Source organism: Zingiber officinale, chromosome 11A, assembly GCF_018446385.1.
Source record: "Zingiber officinale cultivar Zhangliang chromosome 11A, Zo_v1.1, whole genome shotgun sequence".
NCBI lineage: Eukaryota > Viridiplantae > Streptophyta > Magnoliopsida > Zingiberales > Zingiberaceae > Zingiber > Zingiber officinale.
The window spans coordinates 94,846,970-94,857,148 of NC_056006.1; the positions used below are offsets into that span (position 1 = coordinate 94,846,970).

General features: G+C 48.7%; 1 protein-coding gene across 1 annotated transcript; it reads right to left on the minus strand.

Moving 5' to 3' along the window:
* Positions 1–5,080: 5,080 nt before the first annotated feature.
* On the minus strand, positions 5,081–7,703 carry LOC122031614. The gene is made up of 3 exons (XM_042590707.1): positions 7,031–7,703; positions 6,056–6,966; positions 5,081–5,956 (listed from the first exon to the last, which is right to left on the minus strand). The coding sequence occupies exons 1-3, from the start codon at positions 7,701–7,703 to the stop codon at positions 5,081–5,083; spliced, it is 2,460 nt and encodes an 819-aa protein (XP_042446641.1).
* Positions 7,704–10,179: the final 2,476 nt, after the last annotated feature.

Below are 10,179 nucleotides of genomic sequence, written 5' to 3' on the forward strand. Positions count from 1 at the left end.
CGGGCAGATGAGTTAGCGAAGATGGCCAGTTCCTTAACTACTTGGGTGCTGGATCGATCAATGGCACAAAACTTTTTGATAACCCAGATAGATTTGCAAAACAACGCAGAAGCAACTATTGATTGGCGAGCACCCGTGACCAATTATCTTAGGCATGATATCTTACCAACCGACCCCGAGGAATCTAGGTTGATAAGGAGGCAGGCTCATGCTTATGTCCTGATCGGGGACCAGCTCTACAAGAGGTCCTTCTCCCGACCCTTACTTAAATGCTTGAGTATGGAGGAAGCCGACCAGGCCTTGCGAGAAATACATCTAGGTTGTGACAATCATGTAGGCGGTCGAACATTATCTCGCAAGGTGCTCCTGGCCGGGTATTTCTGGCCTACCTTACAGAGGGATGCTCACAAGTTGGTGAACACATGCCTGTCCTGCCAGAAACATCAAAACTTGACCCATCGACCTACGGCCCTGTTGAAAACGTCTATAGTGTCCTGTCCTTTTGATAAATGGGGTATGGATATCGTAGGACATTTTCCGATGGCACCAGGTCAAAGGCGCTTCTTATTAGTGACTGTGAACTATTTTTCCAAATGGGTAGAAGTGGAAGCCCTGACACGGATCACAGAAGATGCTGTCATTCAATTCTTGTGGAAAAATATCCTTTGCAGATTTGGTATTCCTCATAAGCTGGTGTCTGACAATGGAAGACAATTTCAAGGACAAAGGATACAGGCCTGGTGCAAGGGATTTGACATAACTCAAGCTTTTACTTCAGTAGCCTATCCTCAAAGCAATGGTCAAACCGAGGTAATCAACAGAGAAATAGTTCGAGGTTTGAAGGTCAAACTAGATCATGTTGGTGGCAATTGGGTGGAAGAGCTGCCCAGCATTCTGTGGGCTTATCGTACAACACCTCGGGAAAGCACAGGTCTGACGCCATTTCACTTGGTCTATGGTAATGAGGCAGTGGTACCCATAGAAATTGGAGTACCGTCGGTCAGAAGGACATTATACGATGAAGGAAATGCAGAACGACGGCTAGCTGAGCTGGATCTTATTAGTGAGACCTGCGATCAAACAATGGCTCGGCTGGAGGCCTATCAACAAGGAATGAGGCAAAATTACAACAGAAGAGTAATTTCCCGATTCTTCGGAGAAGGAGATTTGGTCTGGAAGCAAATCAAGCCAGTAGGGGACGTGACGAAACTAGCACCACAATGGGATGGACCTTATAAAGTCATTAAAAAGCTAGCCTCTGGAGTCTATTATTTACAAGATGAACGAGGCAAAAAGCTAAATAGGCCCTGGAGCGCTAATTATCTACGACCTTATCGAGTTTGAAGAGACAGGCCAGGAAGCGCAGATCGAGAGATAAGCTGAGTTGTGATTTATCTTACGAGTTGGGTTAGCAAATCAAAGAGAAGTAGATCGGGAAAAGCGAGAAATGTGAAAGCAGATTATATGTAAAACTTTATGATGAGGCTAAACAATTTAAGGCAAGCATTGGAGAGTAAACAAAGAAGCAGCAAAGAAATTTACAAGCCATTCTTGAATCATCGTGTACAAAAAGTCGAAAAATGTCACTCGAAAGGAGCAAATATCTCATCTGGTATTTCTTGGATGATCCGATCATGGTCTAAGAATTCGGGAGGCGGAATGGACTTTAAATAGTCCTGCTCATGAAGTTGTCGCAGAGCCCCGCCCGCCCCGTAGATAGCAGATGTGGAAAAACGATGTCCCACCTGTGCACAAAATTCTGGAGAACGCAGATACTCGGCTCGATGTCGTAGGGAGCGATCGTTTTCCCCTTCTCTGTAAAGGGCTAGAGCTGCTGACACACCCTCTGTGGTGGCCCTAGTTCACTTCTGGCAGTGGCTAAGTCTATTGCTTGGGAAGTCAATTGGGTCTCCTGAGATTTCAAAAGGGCCTCTTGTGATTTTAACTTTTGATCTTGAGCCTTCACCAAAGCCTCAGCAGCACGTAACTTTTGAGCTAACTGGTCCATAGCTCTTTGATGCTCTGAAGCCTGCTGATTCATACTTTGTTGGTGTACATTATCAGCCTGATGCTGCTTCTCCCGAAGCTCTTCAAGTTCGTGCTCAATTAGGGCTAGGGATACTTCTAGACTATTTTTCCTACTGGTCAAAGATTTTATCTCCGCTCGCATAGCATGGCTGGCCTGGGCAGGATCATTTAGTTATAATTCCAGTTCAGCAACGTGGTCTCGTAACATCTTATTCTGATGATGGGTGGCATGGAAGGAATGGTTCATTATCAAAGATTCTGCACAGGCCTGAAATATGCAAGAAGCATCTGATAAGAGCAAGAAAACAATAGTTGAGAAGTTTTTGGGGGGTTACCTTGATATATAATTCTGCAAATTGATCCATTTGGGCCGGAGGAGGCAAAGAATCCATATGCCGCAGGCTTTCTTCCCATAGAGTGGCCAGGCGACCTTTTATTTTCAGAAAGCTGGTGGGAAAATCTATCTAAGACCATAACTGTGCTTCAGAAGGAAAAGTAGTGCAGTAATCCTGATAAGTAAGCGGAGGGGGTCCTGAGGGACCCGCGGCTGAGCCGGGAGTCGCTGAAGGCTCGGCGGTTGCACCAGAGGGAACCGAAGACGGTTCCTGAGGGGGCTCTGCAGGGGGGGTAACCGAAGGACGTGTTGAAGGGCCAGCTTCATCACCCTGAGCGTGTTGCGCGTTGAACGGTTGAGCCAATAGAGGTTCGGCCTGATTGCTGGGCGAAATAGGAGGGTCATCTACATGGCTCGGGATTGGAGGTGGAGTCACCTGATGGGATGGGGTAGGGTGAGCTGCATGTAGAGGAGAAGGAATAGAAGAGGGGCTCGAGTCTAGTATCACGCGAGGGGCTCGGCGCCGATGCCTCTGAGATAGTGGTTAGTCGTCAGAATCGGAGTCATCTGAGGGTGATCGAGCCCTGCGTCTAGAAGGACTAGAGATATTTTAGCTCAAGCAATCATTCGCAGCAAGGGCTCGACGAGCTGCTTGGTAAGCATCCCTAGAGGTAGAGCTGGTGAAGGGAACGTTGCTCGTACCCCCACCAAGGCCCGTCACTCTTTCGCCAAGGCCCCGACCAGGGATATAAGTGGATCTAGGAGCACTAACAAGGGGCAGTGGTGTAGATGGAGCAGGCCGGATTGTACGTGGGGCCTGGGGGCGAGTGGGAGCTCGAGGACGAACGGGAGTAGCCGATCGAGGTCGAGGAGCAATCCGGGGGCAAGAGGGAGTGGCAGATCGAGGGGCTCTAGCCGTCCGAGAGCGAGTAGGAGGAGCCAGCAAATAAGGTAAAACAGCAGGAGATCCTCGCCGAATGGGTCTACGCGGAGGATGAGACGAGGAAGCCACACCGATTGAGGGTGAGAGCGAGTGGGGAAGTGCTCTTCTCTCCAGGATAATTCGCCCTCGCCGCATTATCTCCATGTCACTTAGAGGGAGGGGATGAACCTCTGAAGCATAGGTCAGGATTTCAGCTACATCGGGTAAAGGGTGGAATTATTTTCCCTAGGGCCCCAGAAGAAATAAAATATTTATGCAGTAATGACAAAGCATAAAGAAAAGTTTACCCAGGGAGTGAGGCGTCTCTAGGGTCAGATGGCTCAGGAGGAAGTAGAACAACAGTTCCTCAGATAGTAGACGCATTAGATTAATACGCCAGCCAGCCAGGCGAGACGAGGCTCCTAAATAAGAAGCGTCTAGGTGGAACTCTCCCAGTTCAGGAGAAGAGGGAGGTAATTGTCGCCATCGCAGGGGCCAGTTCACATCACGGGGAAAGGCAATGAAGAAAAATTGGCCTCTCCAGCTCGGGTCAGAAGGCGGCAGAGACGAGAAAAAATTAGTTCGAAGACAGGGCTGGAAATGAAATGTGCCTTCTTCTCGGTGCTGTAGGGTGAAGAAACAATGAAATAAGTAGGCGGACCCGGATATCTCGCACACTTTACACAGGATTACAAAGCCACAAAGGATTCTTATTGAATTGGGTGTCAGTTGCCCTAGAGGAATATGAAAATAGTGGCCTATATCGGTAAAGAAGGGATGGATGGGAAGACGGAAGCCAGCCACAAATTGTTCTATGAAAAAGGTGCTGGAGCTAATAGGAGGATCAGAGAATCAATGTACTCCAGTAGGGATGATCACTTGCACATCATCCTTGACTCCATAGGTGTAGCGTAGGTCATTTCGGGCATATTCATCGAAAGAAGAAGAGCTAGGGTAAAAAACCGACACTAAAGAAGAAAGAAAAGAAGAGGACGCCATAATAAATGTAAACGAAAAGGAGGGTTAAGCGAAGAAGGATCTGGTCGAAAATGGCAGGAGCAGGAAGGATGCAAGCAAAAGAAAGAAGAAAGGGATATCAAGCGTGACCAGTCAAGAGGGAGAAGAATATTTATAGATGCCTATCAGAGGGGTAATTTAGTCAGACTGTCATCTAGCGGTGCAAAATAATAGGCGGGAACAACGAGTGTCATAGGATCCGCCTCGGAAGTAACGCCCAGGGGCATATTCGGAAGAACGCTAGCGCGGTATACGAGGAGGATTTGGGGAAAAGGTACGTATAGTTGTTAAAGTGCTCAGGCTTTCCCGAATTGGAGATAATTATCAGATTCCTCGGTCTGCGTATTCAGACCTGGATCACGGGGTACCCCGATCTATGCATCACTTCTACTTTCTGACCTTCGATTATATAGACCTGGAATAAGACACGGTCGGAGTTAGACAAAGGCTGGTCTGTGGTTAGTCAGGCCTGGGATGAGAAGCAGGTTAGGAGTAAGACCGAGGCTGAAGGTTGGTTAAGGATGGGATGTGGATGGATGAAATAGAAAGATTTTCGATCTAGGGTGAGCGTGATCTAAAATGGGCGGTCAAATTGTAAGCCGAGCCTCGAGGTTATCAGCAAGAGAGCCGCATTACAAATAAAGTTAGAACCCGCAGGCAAGAGATATCACGAGGTATATAAGCATGTTGGAATAAAGAAAAAGCATTGAATAAGTTACCAAGAAAGTTGATTTATACATCAAGAAAAAGTATTTAGGAAAGCAATACATATAACCAGATCAAGATTTTTTGTCAAGATAAGGAGGATGATCTTCGGTAGGGCCAGCTATATGCTCAGTAGGGCCAGAAGCAGGTTCAGCCAGAGACTCGGGTAAGAGAAAGAGGTCGTCATCATCCTTAAAAGAGGGGAAGGACCCATCAGGAATTTCATCCATGATGCGACCTATGTCCACAAAATCCTCCGTAGGGACAGATAAAATCATATTCTGTTCCAGCATTTGACGAGCTCCTCCACCCACTCCGCAACATACCATGGAGTGCATTATATCTCCCATTTTCTTTATGAAGAAGGGGGAGGTGACATATGCTCGTCTGTAGGCCCTCAGTCGACCCACTTCACCTGCTTGATATTCGGCCAGCTGTGTCTCTGCTTTCTTCTGGTCAGCTTGGGCTTGAATCAGGGCTTCTTGACCTTGGGAGACCTCCTCTTGAATCTTCAGAAGGTCAGCCTGCACAGCTTTGAGAGTGGCATGGCTGGCCTCCCATTGGCTTTGAAGAGCCTTCTCCCGGTTGGCGTTAGAAGCCAGTTGATTTTGAACTTCTGCCAGGGTCTTTTGAAGGCTCTCTCGGGCTTCTTGCGAGCTAGCCAATTGAGCATCCTTCTTTTCTAGCTCGGCCGCAAGCTCTTGACGCTTCTCTACCTCGGAAGCCAACTCTGACTTACTGGTGTGCAAAGCTGCTTCCAGGGCTCTTATTTTGTCAAAAGCTGCATGGGAAATATCGCGAGCAGTGTCAGCAGATTCTCCAAGTAAGCGAAGATAGTGTGCCAGATCCCCAGGAGTTGGGTTGAGTGGGTCGCGAGGAGTCAAGGGCAGCTCTATTTCCTCTAGTTGAGCCTTCAACGCTTCATTTTCTCTTTGCAAGTTGTAGGCATACTTAACAGCACTTAAATTGGTGGAGCAGGCTTGTGTTATATATCAGAAGAAAGGTTATAAAAGGAGACAGTCGAAAGGCATAAAAGTAATAAGGCTTACAGCGGCCATCAGACAAGCTGCTTGATCTTGCCCTCCCAGCGGAGCGTTTTTATAAAACTTGTGATTGCCAGATCGCCAAGAGGTCGCTAGGTCTCCCTCCAATTCGATTAAAGCAGTAAGAGGAGGAGCCCCAACAGTAGTTTCTGTGCCTACTCCTGAGCCTGCGGAGGAAGGCACGTGCCAGAAATCAGTAAAGGAGTATTTCTTGCGAGTTTTCTTCCGGGATCTAGAAGTAGATGCGAGAGCATCCAAGGGAGGGGGGACAAAGGGAGTGTCAGAGCTCCCGGGCTGGTCCGTTAAGTGTAAAGATGGCTGATCGGGAGAAGAGGTTGGTGCTTGTGAAGAAGCCTGCGCCGGAGCTGTGCCTCGATCAGAAGCCGGGACTGATATGTGAGGTGACGCGATGGGAACTTCAGGCCCTGTAATGCTCTCTCGGGCAGGAGTGGTTGCTTTGAGTTCCATGGGACGGAGAGTAGCAGATGAGCGACGGCTAGGTGGGATACGTGGAGGTGACGCTTGAATAGCGGGAGTCACTCTCTTACGCTTGCGTTGAAGTTTCAGGCGATCAGCCGGTCGGGGGAATGCCACTTGCATCTCTTCAAGTTGCTCCACGGTGACCTCCCGGGCCTGTTCTCCCGGGGCTTCCTCTATCTGCCCTATCATGGGTAGGTCAACTTGTTCTACAGCGACCGGGTCTTCAGCTAGAGCTGCATCTGGGGGAAGTGCTGAGGAAGTTCCCTCATGAGTCGCCACCGGCATAATCGTAGATGGAGTAGGAGCGGAATGTAAAGCAGAGGGGCCAGGCTGGGAGGAAGCTGCTACACCCTGTCTAAGCTCTTCGCCTAGATTTTTCAAATAAGGGGAGGACCGACACTTAACGTTAGAGGAGTAGGCTCGATACATGGCAGCTTCTGCGTTAAAGAGGAAAAATACCTCAGTTAGCGAATAATAGGTAAAAGGAAAATGAGGTCTTACCAAATGGAGCCCCGATGTCCTTCTGAACAAGGCTGAGCCCAAATAAAAATAGAAAGTCTTCCAACAACAACACGGAAAAGTTAACAAGTATGCCTTGCAGCGCCTCGGAGGCTGAGATACAAGCAGGCTGGTGCTGGTGCGAAGGAAGGTTATCAGGGAGGTCTGGGCGCCATTGTATGGGCCCAACCAGTGGTTGAGGTAGTCTGACAAAGAAGAAGCGGGACTTCCACCCCTTGTTCGAGGAAGGCATATCTGTAAAGAATTTATAGTCGGGCCTAGCTTGTACCATGAATACGCCCGACTCCGAACGTTTGAAGGAATAAAAGTGGTGAAAAAGATGAACAGTCAAGGGAAGCTCATATACTCGACAGAGAATAATGGTACCGCAAACTGCCCTAAAGAAGTTGGGAGCAAGCTGAGAAATGCAAACGCCAAAGTATTCGCTTAAAGAAGAAATGAATGGATGGATGGGAAAACGAAGACCTCCTAGAATTTGGTCTCTAAAAATGGTCACGAAACCTTCTGGAGGACTAGCCGGATGCTCTTGCTTTGTGGGAACTCGGAGTTCATAAGTGTCATCAAGATGCAGGTCTGAGCTGATCACCGACAAGTCATGGTCATCCATATCCGAAATGAAGCAGGAATACCAAAGAGTGGTCTTACCATCAGCCATTATCAGGGTAAGGGAGGTTGAGGATGAGATTAGTCGAAGAGGAGAAGAACGCTACGCTAGACAGAGAAGCTTAGAAGAGGAAAGGAGCGGACGCCGGTGAAGTCTAAGCGACAGGAAGCGAACAGTCAAAACGCGTGAGGTAGAGGCGGCGGACGACCTTTAGGGTTTATAAAGGGAGTGTTCATAGGGAATATCGAAAAGAGTATCTTTTTGGGTGAATCGCTTAAAACCATATGATCATCGAAGAACATGCTCTTATGGGTAAGCATGTACAAAAAGGAATGGTATAGGTGGCGTCATTCTGCATAAGCAATAAAGGCCGAGGACAGGTGTCGACCTCCGAGGAGCCATATTAATGATGGATGTGATAAGGAAATCATGATATGAAGCAAGCGTATGGAAACGCTTACCACATGCTTTTCTGGGGAACCGTGAAAGAAAAGTAGCGAGAAAGAAATTCAAGCACCGCAGGGCCCAGGCTAAGTAAAGTGTTAATATGGCTATCCCTTCAACACTACTAATAATGTTTTTTGATGACAGATGAAGCTCCTCGAACAATTCCGGGTCGGGAGTTGACTCCCAGGTCAGCAACTTTCATCCGGATCGAAAAATTAGATCGCCAGGTCGGCTGTGTGTGTCCTGGTTGGCGGATGGGTCAGCAGGTTAGCAACGTTTAGCAGGACTAGGGAAGCAGCTGCTCGGTCGGCTGTCCCAGACTCTTGCCTCAGTGCAAGTTATAAGCGAGCTCTGCTCTCACGCCCAACGACCGAGCTGCTCGGTCAGCGGTCCCAGACTCTTGCCTCAGTGCAAGTTATAAGTGAGCTCTGCTCTCAAGCCCAACGACCGAGCTGCTCGGTCCGCTTGCCTCGGTGCAAGTTATAAGTGAGCTCGCTCACGCCCAACGACCGAGCCGCTCGGTCGGCTGTCCCACCCCAGTGCAAATTATAAGTGAGCTCTGCTCTCACGCCGATCGAGCTGCTCGGTCGGTTGTCCCTGACTCTTACCTCGGTGCAAGTTATAAGTGAGCTCGCTCTCACGCCCAACAACCGAGCTGCTCGGTCGGCTCTCCCTGCCTCGGCTAAGTTATAAGTGAGCTCGCTCACGCCCAACCACCGAGCCGCTTCGGTTGTCCTGCACTCTTGCCTCGCAAGTTATAAGTGAGCTTGCTCTCACGCCCAACGACCTCTCGGTCGGTGGTCCCAGACTCTTGCCTCGGTGCAAGTTATAAGTGAGCTCACTTTCCAACGACCGAGCCGCTCGGTTGTCCCAAACTCTTGCCTCAGGCAAGTTATAAGTGAGCTCGCTCACGCCTAACGACCGAGCCGCTTTGGCTGGTCCTGCACTCTTGCCTCGGTGCAAGTTATAAGTGAGTTCGCTCACGCCCAACGCATCGAGCCGCCTTCGGTGTCCTGCACTCTTGCCTCAAGGTAAGTTATAAGTGAGCTCGCTCACGCCCAACGACCGAGCCGCTCGGTCGGCTGTCCCAGACCCTCGTGCAAGTTATAAGTGAGCTCGCTCACGCCCAACGACCGAGCTGCTCGGTTGGATATTCCAGACTCTTGCCTCAGTGCAAGTTATAAGTGAGCTCTGCTCTCACGCCCAACGACCGAGCTGCTCGGTCGGCTGTCCCAGATTCTTGCCTCAGTGCAAGTTATAAGTGAGCTCTGCTCTCATGCCCAACGACCGAGCTGCTCGGTCGGCTATTCCAAACTCTTGCTTCAGTGCAAGTTATAAGTGAGCTCTGCTCTCACGCCCAACAACCTTTCTGGTTGGCTCAATCATTTTCTCGGTCAGTATCTTTATCTTTTACATATAAAGCAAAGTACCACATGCCTTACAGGTACTATGGCTCACTACTACTTTGGCTCGGGGTAAGAAGAAAGTGAGGTACGCGAAATGCTTTTGTTATATTTTAAGAATGTAAGTGTTTTATAGATATAGATACTAGCACAAGCAGGAGAAAGGAACACAGTCATAAAGTAGAAAATTGGCTTCATTTCATAAAAAGGAATTCGTAGAAAGAAACATTTAATAGCATTCTCAATTGCTATCTGATCCAGACACTTGAGGTCCTTCCTCTAAGCAAGCTCTAGCTCGAGCCAGCTCTACCTGGGCATGATCAAGAGCGGTCCGCATTTGATTAATGGTGTCGATTTGCAGTCGATTCTTCTCTTTTAAAGATGTCACCTCATCCTCATGCTTCAACTTCAAATAGAGGATATGATGGAGTTGAGCGTGAAAGTCTGCTTGTGCTTTCATCTTCAGAGCCATTTCTGCCCGAGTCCTACATTTGGTCGCTCGCCATAACTCTTCTAGTTCCCTACAAAGAGAGGTCTGTAGGTCCCGGCTCAAGGTCATATCATGTAAAGCCTTCTCGGTAAGAGCCAGTCGTCGACGCAAAGCAGACAATTCGGGGGATTCCATGAACACGTTCACATGGATAAAGAGAATATGTGGATAGGAAGGGTGAAATACC